Below are 13,905 nucleotides of genomic sequence, written 5' to 3' on the forward strand. Positions count from 1 at the left end.
CAAAAAAAAAGAACATGCTAGTGTTAGAAAAAGAACATACCTATGTTTGACAAAAGAACATGTTTGTGTTTGACAAGAACATGACATTACAAAGAACATAAAGTCTTTACAAAAATAACATACTATTTTTCATGGTTATTTAGGTGTTGAACGTGTTTGAAAAAGAACATTATATTTGACAAAAAAGAACATGTTCTTGTTTGACAAAGATGTAGGTGATCATTGGGTGGGCTGGGCCAAGGTTAAAAAATCAGCTCACTTCTCGGGTCGGGCCAAATTTTGGGCCGAAGTTTTTGTGCCCAAAATTGTCCGGCCGTGCGGGCTTTTCGGGTCGAGTAAAAAAATCAACTAAAATGCATTCCCAAACCCGCCCAAAAAAATAAATTTAAGGGTCGGGTCCGACCCAATTTTGGGGGCGGGCGAAAAAAATTCTGCCCAAAACCCGTGCAAAATCGGGTCGGACCGTTCTAACTTTGATCACCTCTAGCCAAAGAACATAAAGTCTTTACAAAAAGAACATGATAATACATTAAAGAACATGTTTTTTTTTCTGGTTACTCGAGTGATTGGTTTTTTTTTTGTTTTTTTTTTTTTTTTTTTTAATGTACATGCATTAAAGAATATATTGTATAATATAAAGAACATATAGTTCAAACTCAAAGAACATAATCATCAAACTTAAAGAACATATTATGTTCATGTTCTTTATAAATATATATAATATTCTTTTTTTGCCCATATTCTTTTAAATATACCTTATATTCTTTCCGGATACACCATGCGCATGGTATACATTAAATTTTATGTGGACATCGAAATGAGAAATAGTCTAATAATAAATTGATGTTATTAACACAATTTTAAGAATATATTATTTACTTTTGCTCAAAAATAAACATAACAAATCGTTCGAGTTTAGATAAATATAGAGAGTTATCCGAATCGACGATAGTACAGGATGGATTCGGTTGTGATCGGGCGCGCGCACTGTTCAGGCAGGGCAGAATATATTCTTGGTCTTTTTTTTACACTACATATATCATTGCTACATCCACAATATTCTACAACATAACACATACAATTATATAGTATATCTCAAGTGGTTAGAGTTTTCTTCCCGATTTCAAGAGATCCTGGGATCGATTCTCACCTCTACATAAGCTAATAAGAATATATATTAACATTTGTTGAGCCTTTTGGTTTTGATGGACAAATTGACAAACTCGACTAATGAATGTTTTGAGTCTTTGGTGAATAAAGGATTCAAGCAAAGTTCGTTCCGGAGTAGGAACTTGGATGCGGAGTAGCATTCTCTAAAAAGCCTCGTGCAAATCTCACGTTCTAGTTTTAATTGTGAGCACTCAATATTATAAAGTCGGAAAGGAACTCAATGACTTATGTTAAAAAGACTACTGGAATAAAAGTTAGTTTTAAAAGATAATTTCTTAAAGAAAAGATAATTTGTAAAAGTTTTAATAAAGATAATTATCGAAGATAATTATCTAGTTGTTTTAATAAATAATAAATTTATCTTTTCAAATAAAATCTTTTTAAACAAACTTTTGATAATCTTTTTAAACAAATATTTGATAAGGATAGCAAGCGGTTTTTCTGTGTGAAAATCTTTATACGGCTAATGATTATCAAGTTGTTTAAGATAGTGGACTAATTAGATAAGGCTAGGAAACCTCTTCATGATTACCATCTGTCAAGATAACTCCACAAGTTGTTAGTGGGTTGTTGGCATGTGGACGTGATTATAGTGGAGGTTAATGACTAAGCCTTCTCTATAAATACTCATGCAAACTATCTCAGAAAGATATAACTCTTGAGCATAAAAATTCCAGTAGCCTTCTAATAACATAAAGAGAGTTATTATCCTTCTTATATTCTTGAGTGCAATAGGTATTTGTAATCACATATTGTATTCAAGTACTTAGGGGTTGGGATTGTGAGTTTGTAAAGTGAGGTCAAGGAAGCTTCGTTGCTGAAGGCTTCTGTGAGAGTTGGGAACAAGTTCCTAGTTTGTGGAACTTGTTAACGGGTTTGAATCTTCACTTGTAAAGAGTTTGATTACATAGTGGAAATTTAGAAAAGCCTATATCTTCTCTCGTCATTATTTCATTTAGTTAAATTCCGCAAAAGTTTTTAGATTTCACCTCAAATACAATTCACCCCCCCTCTTGTATTAGCCAGTTAGACTTTCAGTTGGTATCAGAGCGGGAACTCAGAGCACGCAGGCAACCCTGTTGAGTAAGTTCCTGGGAAAATGGCTTACACAGAGGAAAAGGAATTCGGGAGTACATCCATTCAAAGGCCTCCATACTTCAACGGCAAATATTATCCTTATTGGAAGGATAAGATGGAAATCTTCATCCAAGCAGAGAATTATCAGGTATGGCGGATTATACAAGTAGGAGATTACGAAATTACGAAAACGAATGCTAACAATGAGGTAATCCCTAAACCTATGGATGAATATGAAAAAACTGATTTCGAAAAATTAGAAATGAATGCTACTGCCAAAAAGTTTCTAATTTGGGGACTTGGACCCGATGAACATACTCGTGTCAAAGGGTGCAAATCCGCAAAGGAAATTTGGGATCTTCTGGAAGTTACACATGAAGGAACGTCAGATGTTAAACGTTCCAAAATAGATATTCTTTTATCTCAGTATGAGCGCTTTGAAATGGGAAACAAAGAATCCATTAAAGACATGTTTACTCGATTTAAAAGTATTACTAACGAACTAACGTGTCTTGGTAAGATAATTCCTATAGATGAGCAGGTCAGAAAAGTCTTAAGAAGTCTTCCAGACAATGACAGATGGAGAGCAAAGGTTGCAGCGGTGCAGGAATCAAAAGACTTCACCAAGTTCAATCTGGAACAGCTTGCGGGTTCCCTCATTACTCACGAGATCCAGTCGAACAATCGGACTCAGGAGACTGTCAAAAGTCAAGGGCTAGCATTAAGAGCTAATGAAGAATCCGAAGAGAAGTCTGACATCGATGAAGAAGAAGCTGCAATGTTGGTGAGAAGGCTGAAAAAATTCTACCGTAACAACAAGTTTTTAGACAAGAAGAAAGGATACAGTAAAAGAAATCAGGAACCCAAAGCCAAGTCTTCTTGTCACAAATGTGGAAGCACCAACCACTTCATCAAAGAGTGTCCATTATGGGAATCTGAGAAAGGCAAGGGAAAAGAAGCTGATCAAAGCAGAAATTCCAAGCCTAACTTTTCTAAAACAAATTTCAGGAAAGCAATGATTTCCACGTGGGGAGAATCAAGTTCCGAAGAAGAGGAACAGGAACACACAGACGATGAAGTAGCCAATCTCTGTCTAATGGCAAAGCATGATGATGAGGTAGTCATTCAACCTAGTTATTTGAAATCTCTCTCAAAGGATAAATTAATCTCTTTATTGTTAGAAACCTTAGATGAATATAAAGAATTATGTGCAAAACTAAGGCAAGCCGAAAAGGCAACTGGAATTTGTAGAGATCATGTTAAGTATCTGAATAGCTTAAGAAATGATGTTCAAGGCAGATTCTTTGAATTGTTAGATAAAAATATTATGCTAAAAGAATCCCTTGAAAGAGTCAAGAGTGAGAATATCATGCTGAATATTGAATTGACTCAATATAAAATGTTGTGTACTAACATTGATTCTTGCAGGTCTACTGAAGTTCCTTTAATCATGTTTAATAATGAACTAGAGCATGTTAAGAAAGAGATAAAGGAAACCAATGATAAAAATGAGAAACTAGAAAAGGACCTAGAAATTGCAAGAAAAAGTAAAAATACAGCAAGCACGGGTGTTCCCAAGTGGGTAAAGGAAGCTCAGACAAAAAGAACAGAAGGTCTAGGCTATGTTCATAAGAAGAAGTCCACTGGAAAGAAAAAGAAATATGTGAACTTACCTAGTGAGACCGTTTGTTCTTTTTGTGGTAAAAAGGAACATCGCAGTGAAGAATGTACTAAGAAAGCAAATCTGTACAATAAGAATGTGAACTATGTTTGGCAGAAGAAATCTGATTTAAATGTGTCAACACAGGAACCCATGAATGAAAGGGTTCCTGCTACTAACCCTTAATTTCTTTTGCAGGTCGCAGTGAGGGGGAACAACCAGTGGTACCTCGATAGCGGTTGTTCTAAGCACATGACAGGAGATGAATCCAGATTTCTCTCACTGACGGCCTATACAGGGGGAACAGTGACCTTTGGAGACAATAAGAAAGGCAACATTGTTGCTGTTGGCAAAGTAGGAAGGTCAAGTTCCCATGCAATTGACAATGTATTTTTTCGAGGGTTTGAAGCATAATCTACTCAGTATATCTCAGCTTTGTGATAAAGGAAACTCTGTAAGCTTTTCTTCTGAAAAATGCAAAATCATCAACAATAACACTGGAAAAATCGTTTTGGAAGGAACTCGTAAAGGGAACACGTATACCGTGGATCTTAACAAAGTTCCAAAATACAATCTATCCTGTTTAAGTGTTATTGAGGATGATCCACTTCTATGGCATAGACGTTTTGGACATGTTAGTCTTTCATTGCTTGACAAATTAAGGTCAAAGGACTTGGTAATCGGATTACCTTCTATCAAATTCCTAAATGACAAAATTTGTGAAGCTTGCATCAAAGGAAAGCATGTTCGATCATCATTTAAATCAAAGAAAATGGTAAGCACCACAAAACCATTGGAACTCATTCATATGGATTTGTGTGGCCCCGTTAGAATTCAAAGTAGAAGTGGAAAAATATATGTCTTAGTTCTTGTGGATGATTATTCTAGATTTACATGGGTCATATTCTTACATAGTAAAGATGAAACTTTTGATATGTTTATGACTTTCTTGAAAAAGGGCTTAATTAGGCTAGATTTTATTTCTACTGAATGTCAAATTGCTGATATATTAACTAAGCCTTTAAGCAGAGACAAGTTTGAAAAGATGCGTGTGGAATTGGGGATGCTACGGCTAAAGTGATTTTTGTTTGGAACCCCTAAGGTAAAATCGGATGTAACTAACAATGCTATGCTCAATCTTGTGTGCATAACACAGCTGAAATTACCCAGGGAAAAGATTTGTGAAGTATTGAAAAGTCACTTATACATACTTTTAATATGTTAAAAATATTGAGCCATGTTGTTTCAAGTTCCCTTTTCATCATTCTTTATTCTCTGTATTATGATCACGTAAATTATCATCATAATTTACAATCCATTTGCACTTACCATTTTTTTATATTGTTAATTTGTTTTCCTTCCTATTATTATCTTTTTTGCCTTCCTTATTTTTTTTATCTTTTATTCTTATCTTTTATTCATATTTTTATCTTTTTTTTCCTCCTTATTTTCCTTTGTTCAGTTCTGCTTTTATTTGTTACGTAAGATAAGAAGCATGTATATCAACTCCTTAACTTACGATTTTATTTTATCAACATTGAATTAGATGAGTGCAATTATTTCACCAAATTAAATCCTACTACCTCTAAAACTACTCCACTACCTCACCTTTTAAACCGTCATTTTTCTTTCTCACTCCTCCCAATTAAACTCTTCTTCTTCTTTTCACTCCACCTTCACCTATCAAATCAATTAAACTCCCCATAAACTCCCATAACCAGCCTCACTCTCTCTCCTTCCTATTCACACTATTCATCTTCTCCTTCCCTTCATTTTACCTTCAACACCATGAAAACCAACCGAAACACCACCCCAAAAACCCGATCACCACCATCCAAACCCTCCTCAAACACGGGGTCTCCACAACCGGTGCCAATTGCGATGGTGCATCCATCTGCTCAGCCAAAGAGGAAGGCTAAGGTTGTGAAGGGCGGCGACAGGAAACGGCGCGCAACCACCAAATTCCCATCATGGAATTACACTCTCGGATATCACATCAACTATGATTGGTGTGTGGCGAGTAAGTTCACTGAATTTACTTCTTTAATTGATTATCAAAAATGGACTCACTTGTTCCAGAATTGTTCTCATTACCCTGTTTATCCTAAACTTATTTATGAGTTCAAAAATACCTTTCAATGTGATAATGGTGTGTGCTCGGCCGTAGTTAATGATATTCCAATTTCGATTGATGCCAATTATCTTGGAAATCTATTTCAAGTTCCTGTTAAAGGCTATTGTTCTTATTTAAAGCACAAACAATCTGTAAATATTGGCCATAATGATGAATGCAAAATCCTTCAATTTATTGGAGGAAATCCGAAAGTGAAAACTACTCACCATCATGCCCTAACACCCCTTCATAAGCTACTGTTTACCTTCACCTGGAAGGGTATAGTACCCCGTTTACAAAAACGGAGTACCGTATCACTCTTGGATGCCTCCCTCATATTCTGTCTTGCATGCAAAATACAGATTAATTTCCCTGCTCTAATGATTGAACACTTGAATTTTTATGCTCAAAAGACCACAATTCCATATGGCTCTTTCCTTACTGTGTTGGTCAAATCTTTTGGTATTGATGTTGAATGTGAATCCCCAACATATCTCAAACCCGATAATATCCTCTCTGAACAATCATTACTTAGACTGAGTCTTAGGCTTACAAATGGCAAAGTATGTTTTGTGCCTCGGAAAGGAGGGGAGAAAAAGAAAGGGAAAGGGAAAGAAGCTGAGGAAGAATGTGACGCAAGTGATGAGGAGGGCAGTGACCAGGGTAGTGAGGTTGCTAGTGAGGGTGCTACCACCTCCAGTGATTCTGAGGGAGATAAGGAAGAAGAAAAAAGTTCTAACGGAGAGAAAAACAAAGAAAAAATACTTGAGGGAGATGTGCAAGGAGAAAAACAGGAAGATTCTGAGGGGGAACATAAGGAAGTTTCTGAGGGGGAAGCTCGAAAATCTGACTCACATGAGGGGCAGGGAACTGATCAAAGTGAGGGGGAACATACCACAGACTCTGAGAGCACAGCTGGACCACCTGTCATTCCTGTGTTTACAGGGGGCCTTAGAAGAAGTAAGAGGAATGTGGTCAAGCCTGCCCTTTCTACTACACACCCTGTGACTGTAGAAACCATCAGCTCCTCAGACAAATCTGATCCCACCTTCAAACCTACCCAAGTCCCCTTTGCCATTGAACCCTCTTCTATTCCTGTCTCATCTACTAGGCAGCCTCCTCATTCACCTTCTCCTCCTCCATTTCAGCCTACTGGCTTTGCTGCTTTCTCTGGAACTCGTGTGTTTGTTTATGATTTTCAACAGGTTAAAGCAGATATGGAGAAGTTGACTACTCTGGTGAGCAAGAAACTGGAGGAAATGGCCTCGGAATTGCTTTCTCTTAAAGGCCAGGTGCAGGCTCTGGCAGAATCTCAAGCAACCGGATTTGCAGGCGTGGAGGCAAAGCTTGCACAGGCTGAAGGCAAGTTTAGTGAAGGCAACAAGGAGATCTTGGAAACTATCAACAAAGTAGCCTTTGAGGAAGTCGAGGAAGACTCTATTGATCCCACAAATCCAACCCTTGATCCTACCAATGCAGCCTCTTAAATCCTTGATTGCACTTATTCTAATTTCATATGTTGAACAATTTTATTTTGGTTTTGTTTAATCTCTCTGAACTTTGGTTTGTACGCCTTTATCCTTTGCTACATTCTCTATGTTCCTCTTCTATTTCCTAAATCGGAACTTGGCTCGTATTTTTCATATGATTGTGTGTGTTTGCTGATAATTTGGTACCTAACTTATTTTTGCCTTGCATTATTTGAGCTCACTATTCCCTACGTAGTCTAGTGGGAGTATAGCAAAATGTTTTTTTTCAATCTTTTGATAATGCCAAAAGGGGGAAAAGACAAACTTCATGGCGGCTAAAGTGTTTACCAAGGAACTCACACATCGAAGGTACAAACTTTTGCTAAGTTCAGTTTTTAAAGTCTTTGTTAATTTTTCTTTTGCTCAGTTTTTTTAAAAAAAAAAAAAAAAAAAAAAAAAAAAAAAAAAAAACTTTTTAATATTTTTCTAAGTTCTTTAATTGTTTTTTTTTTTGTTTTCATGCCTTACTTTAAATTTTTGTTGCATGCCTGGATGATTTTATTTACCTAAGTTTGTCAATGTTTGTCATCATCAAAAAGGGGGAATTTGTTGAGCCTTTTGGTTTTGATGGACAAATTGACAAACTCGACTAATGAATGTTTTGAGTCTTTGGTGAATAAAGGATTCAAGCAAAGTTCGTTCCGGAGTAGGAACTTGGATGCGGAGTAGCATTCTCTAAAAAGCCTCGTGCAAATCTCACGTTCTAGTTTTAATTGTGAGCACTCAATATTATAAAGTCGGAAAGGAACTCAATGACTTATGTTAAAAAGACTACTGGAATAAAAGTTAGTTTTAAAAGATAATTTCTTAAAGAAAAGATAATTTGTAAAAGTTTTAATAAAGATAATTATCGAAGATAATTATCTAGTTGTTTTAATAAATAATAAATTTATCTTTTCAAATAAAATCTTTTTAAACAAACTTTTGATAATCTTTTTAAACAAATATTTGATAAGGATAGCAAGCGGTTTTTCTGTGTGAAAATCTTTATACGGCTAATGATTATCAAGTTGTTTAAGATAGTGGACTAATTAGATAAGGCTAGGAAACCTCTTCATGATTACCATCTGTCAAGATAACTCCACAAGTTGTTAGTGGGTTGTTGGCATGTGGACGTGATTATAGTGGAGGTTAATGACTAAGCCTTCTCTATAAATACTCATGCAAACTATCTCAGAAAGATATAACTCTTGAGCATAAAAATTCCAGTAGCCTTCTAATAACATAAAGAGAGTTATTATCCTTCTTATATTCTTGAGTGCAATAGGTATTTGTAATCACATATTGTATTCAAGTACTTAGGGGTTGGGATTGTGAGTTTTTAAAGTGAGGTCAAGGAAGCTTCGTTGCTGAAGGCTTCTGTGAGAGTTGGGAACAAGTTCCTAGTTTGTGGAACTTGTTAACGGGTTTGAATCTTCACTTGTAAAGAGTTTGATTACATAGTGGAAATTTAGAAAAGCCTATATCTTCTCTCGTCATTATTTCATTTAGTTAAATTCCGCAAAAGTTTTTAGATTTCACCTCAAATACAATTCACCCCCCCTCTTGTATTAGCCAGTTAGACTTTCAACATTATTTAAACTATTTATTTTATATATATAACTATCGTTGCAGAGGTACGGACCATATGGTAACGACAAAGCCGAAGAAAACTATTCCTTCCAAATCAACGACGATGAAACAATAACAGAAGTAATCGTATGGTCGGGATTCATGGTGGATGCAATCGGGTTCACCATTACCGGTGATGATGGGGATAGCAGAACCAACATTTACGGAGGCAATGGTGGAAATAAAAACAAGGTCATACCTCATACTTCATAACTCATATGTATAACAGTACTTATATATATGCATGCATACGCATATATAGATATGAAAATTCTATGGTAGTCATCCTTAAAATTAAACCACACTACAAGAAAAATGTCTTTTCGTAACGATTGTACATTCGTTACAATATGCAAGTCTGTTTGTGAAATAATTAAGGAAGTCGTATCATTTTACAATCGCCATGGTTTTTCCCATATAAAGTCAATACGAAAAACATAATAATACATATCCACACTATTTTTACACAATTATATAATTTTAAGAAATCGTATCATTTACAATCGCCACTAAATCCTAAAAATCGATACGAAAAGCCTTTTCAACACTAGATATATAAATATTGTTTGACAAAGAATACATAAAATATGTCATAGCTTATTGGTGAAACATTTAATATAAGAGTTTGATGTTGCATGTTCGAATCTTGTTATTTTCTTGTAGTGCCATTATACGAGTACTATTTTTTTTTATTGGCTGATTATGATTTATTTTATAATGTAAAAATTAACTATAAATCATTTGTCTAATTTTTAAAATTCATCATCCAATAAACCATATATAGATTAAGCTTCATTTAAACTTAAAATGATGAATTCTCCAAAATTTAATTTGTTATAATTTGTATCATTCATGAAGATTAATCTCCAACTTGGTGAAAACATACTTGGAATAAGTGGAAGGTATAAAGGTTCAAAGATATCCCAACTGAGGATACATACTGATTTGGTACCCCGTGGACACGGGCCTTATGGAGATGATGAGCTTAAAGACGGCAGCGACTTCCAATCTCCAATGCCATTACGAGACAACCAAGAAGTAATTGGATTCTTTGGATCTGCTCAAGATAGCGTTGCATCCATTGGACTCTATGTTCAAATGGTAACATCTACGTTTCACTCGTTGATTGACTCTTAATACCATGTCACATGATCAAATGGTTAACTTAAAGCCTCATGATTGTTAATAACAAATTAAACTTCATTTTAGGAGTGAAGTTGGAGACTTGGAGCTTATGACGGTTGTGGATGCTTCCATACCTAGAGCATCATCAAGCAATGTTTTCTTTATCTTTCAAGTTTGTATCCAACATGCGTCAAGTGTCCATGTATCCGTACCCTTGACTTAATGTATTATTATTATTGTCATCGATAATATATCTGTGTTTGAGATCAATATAATATATTTACTTTTCACTTAACAATTAACATGTGTTTTTAATTTCCTATTATAAGTAAACAAATTATTTAAGGCCGTCTTGTACAAATCAATCATCAATAACTATAACTATATATACTAAATGACACACCAGCAATAATACGTGTCATTTTAATATAATATATAAATAAAAGAATAAAATACATTTAATGTTTCCTTCATATTGATTCCATGACCTTAAGTTAAGATAGGAAAAAAAACTAATTCTTAACATAGTTTGTGACTTATAATATTATGTAATATAATACTCTTCTATTATTACAATAAAGATTTTTTTTTTTCAAGATTATTGTATTTATGTATAAAAATCTTGCTAAGAAAGATATTAAAAATCTTTAAATTCAAGTGATTATTAAAAATAATATTGCAGAAGATAGAATAAATAATAGTGTGTAAAAAAATCTATTTACGAGTTGAATACATATTGTTAAGATATTCAATCATCCGGTTAATAACAAGAAAATGATACAATATTATATAGTACTTTACCTGTAAATTTATAATATTTATTAAAAATTATCGTGCATGGCACGGGACCTAACCTAGTTAAGTATATAAAATCGAGACTTTTATAAATAGAAATACACAGTTCGTTCAAAAACTATAAAAAAAAGTAAAACTATTCATCAGTTGGCACTACTTTAGGGAAATTTAACTAGAAAACCTGTTGGGCCTCTGATGCATGCTTATACACATACTAGTACAATATTTTTCACTTTGGGGGCAAGCCCGCACGGTTTACGAGTTCATTTCCAAAAGGCCTTGTACTAGTGTATTGAGCATCACTATTATATACTAGTGATAATACTTCCTTCGTTTAATTTCTTTATAGTTGACACGTTTTTTTAAGTCACGTTTTCTAATGCACAAATTCAACCATTAATATCTTTGATTGTCGATAAGCAAAAATTATTTAAAAAAAATTGATATTTTGAAAGTATAAATTGTAACAAATCTAACAAGATCACAAATGACTGTATTTTTCATTACGTATAAACCAAAATACACGGTCAAAGAAGAGTGTGTAAATAGTGCAAAAGTCAAAACGTGTCAACTAATAAAAAAATGGAGGTAGTATATTATTGTCTTGGTATCTTCTTTATGCTCCTTTCATTTCATATATAATAGTTTCATTTTAGGACATTTTTTTTATTATAATACAAAACATATAATGACATGATAAATAAAATGAATGACTAATTATACTATTGTAAACACAAATTTCAAATCTGCAAAATATAGATTCAAAATAAATGAAACAAAGTGTTAATTTTATTAATATGATAATATTGGGTACAATCTCTAATTTGATCCTCTGATTCGATCTCCACTTTGACTTTGACGTAATTCACGAATTGACTTGATTCTCGAACGAGGGTCGTCGAGGCTTGATCTCGATCGAAGATTTGATGTAGAATTTTGACTTATTGTTGATGTAGAATTTTGACTTGTTGTTGATGTAAACCTTTGACTTGAATTCTTGATTGAGGGCCGACGAGGCTTGATCTCGATCAATGATTATTTGATGTAGAGGTTGAACTGGTGTTCTTGATGATTTAAATTCCTTCTTTCCTTTGTGTTGAGGGCCGTCGAGGCTTGATCTCTTCCACGGGTGATCTTCTAAAGTAGAACGGCACGTCGAATGCTTGTTGTTCTTCTTCTAGGTTTTGAGAGGATTTCTTTGGAGAAGATTAGAGTATTTGATGAGAGGTTTTTTCTGAGTTTTTCTCTCTTTCTTAGGTTTTTCCTGCTCCTAAATGAAATAGAGAGTCTCTATTTATAGAGTGAGTAACTGTTAGGGTTAGGGTTTGATGTACAATGAAGTTGGGCTTTTGACTTGGTAATCTTGACTAATTTATATAGTTTAACCCATTTAAGTAGGCTTTTGCTATTAAATGAAAAAATTAATTAAAACAATTAAAATGGGCTTATTTAACTTATTTCACCCAAAATAATTAAATTAAATTAATTGTCAAAACCCGAGTCAATATTTTGACTTTTGACCAGTAAAGTAACCCATGTGGCACTTATATACATTTTTCGTGCCTACAACTATATATATATATATATATATATATATATATATATATATATATATATATATATATATATATATATATATATATATATATATATATATATATATATATATATATATATATGTAATGGAAAATTGATTCAAATTCATGATTGAATTATAACCATGGCAAAATATTTAACATAACAATATACATAAAATAGTCCCTTAAAAATTTTTAAGGTTTTTTTTTTTTGAAAAAAAAAAAACCTACCTAATACAGTTTAGATTTTGTGGAAATAAACGACCTTATAAAAAAATGATGAAAGAAAATACCTTATAAACATTAAAATAAATAAAATGGGCAGTAAACCCATAAATGCACCTTGCATCCGATTATATATAAAAAAAAAAGGAAATTTTGTGAAAAACTACCTATTATAGTCCAGAATTTGCAAGAAACTACCTATTAAAAAAAATGTTGTAATTAACTGCCTAATTTTCGAAAAATGTTGTAATTTACTACCTTATGCCGGATTATGAAGGACTTTGACCAAAGTTCTCCGGTGTTGACTTGGTCACGTGACCATCACGTGACACTTAATGACTCTTTTCTTTCACCAAGTGTCACGTGACCAAGTCAACGCCGGAGAATTTTGGTCAAACTCCTTCATAATCCGGCATAAAGGTAGTAAATTACAACATTTTTACAAAATTAGGTAGTCAATTACAACATTTTTTTTAATAGGTAGTTTCTCGCAAATTCTGAATTATAATAGGTAGTTTTTCACAAAATTTCCTAAAAAAAAATCTCATTAGGGGTCGGTATCCTTAAAAACAAAATCTAAACTACCCAAACACAATCCTTATTAACTCGATGTTGTTTTCAACATTTCCAGCACAAAAACGCAGCATTAGTTGATGTCTTGGGAACAAATTATGTGGCACCTTTGAAAATCGCCAATGTTGTTATCAACATTTACAGATCATAAGGCAGCATTATCTTTGGATGCAAATATGCAATGCAAGGATTGAATCAACATCAACACCCTAGTTGATGAGCATATATGAGCACCATAATTCCATGCAACGACTATGTAAATTATTATTGACGACAAAGTAATAAGCTTGGGTAAACTTTTATATTTTTAGCCCACTATAAAACAAATCGAGCTGGGCTTGTTTTAACTGTATTAACCTTGCATCACATTATTCCATCGTCCAAAAGTTTTTCACACTAGCTAAGGTGCGTATAAACTACGCTTATACTCTGACGACATAATAGAGGTAA

The 13,905-nt window shown here is 33.7% G+C and overlaps 2 protein-coding genes across 3 annotated transcripts; both read left to right on the plus strand.

Moving 5' to 3' along the window:
- The first annotated feature begins 4,789 nt into the window (after nt 1-4,789).
- On the plus strand, nt 4,790-7,932 carry LOC110723939. Its single transcript, XM_021903351.1, has 2 exons — nt 4,790-4,942; nt 6,299-7,932. Exon 2 carries the CDS (start codon nt 6,401-6,403, stop codon nt 7,505-7,507), a length of 1,107 nt encoding a protein of 368 aa, XP_021759043.1. The 5' UTR covers nt 4,790-4,942; nt 6,299-6,400; the 3' UTR covers nt 7,508-7,932.
- A 1,195-nt stretch (nt 7,933-9,127) lies between these two features.
- On the plus strand, nt 9,128-10,569 carry LOC110723600 (protein GOS9-like). 2 transcript variants are annotated; one of them, XM_021902947.1, is made up of 3 exons: nt 9,128-9,352; nt 10,019-10,261; nt 10,370-10,567. In XM_021902947.1, exons 1-3 carry the CDS (start codon nt 9,263-9,265, stop codon nt 10,373-10,375), a joined length of 339 nt encoding a protein of 112 aa, XP_021758639.1. In that variant the 5' UTR covers nt 9,128-9,262; the 3' UTR covers nt 10,376-10,567. The 2 variants fall into 2 exon arrangements, with proteins under 2 accessions (XP_021758639.1, XP_021758638.1); XM_021902946.1 differs by having other exon boundaries at nt 10,019-10,569.
- The last annotated feature ends 3,336 nt before the right edge of the window (nt 10,570-13,905 follow it).

Source organism: Chenopodium quinoa, unplaced genomic scaffold (genome assembly GCF_001683475.1).
Source record: "Chenopodium quinoa cultivar QQ74 unplaced genomic scaffold, ASM168347v1, whole genome shotgun sequence".
NCBI lineage: Eukaryota > Viridiplantae > Streptophyta > Magnoliopsida > Caryophyllales > Amaranthaceae > Chenopodium > Chenopodium quinoa.

What these genes read in the sequence shown, in the direction of transcription:
- LOC110723939 (XM_021903351.1), top strand. Translation starts at nt 6,401, where the DNA reads ATGATTGAACACTTGAATTTTTATGCTCAAAAGACCACAATTCCATAT.
- LOC110723600 (XM_021902946.1), top strand. Translation starts at nt 9,263, where the DNA reads ATGGTGGATGCAATCGGGTTCACCATTACCGGTGATGATGGGGATAGC. An exon ending in ATGGTGGAAATAAAAACAAG is followed by an intron (nt 9,353 to 10,018) that starts GTCATACCTCAT and finishes TCATTCATGAAG; the next exon opens with ATTAATCTCCAACTTGGTGA.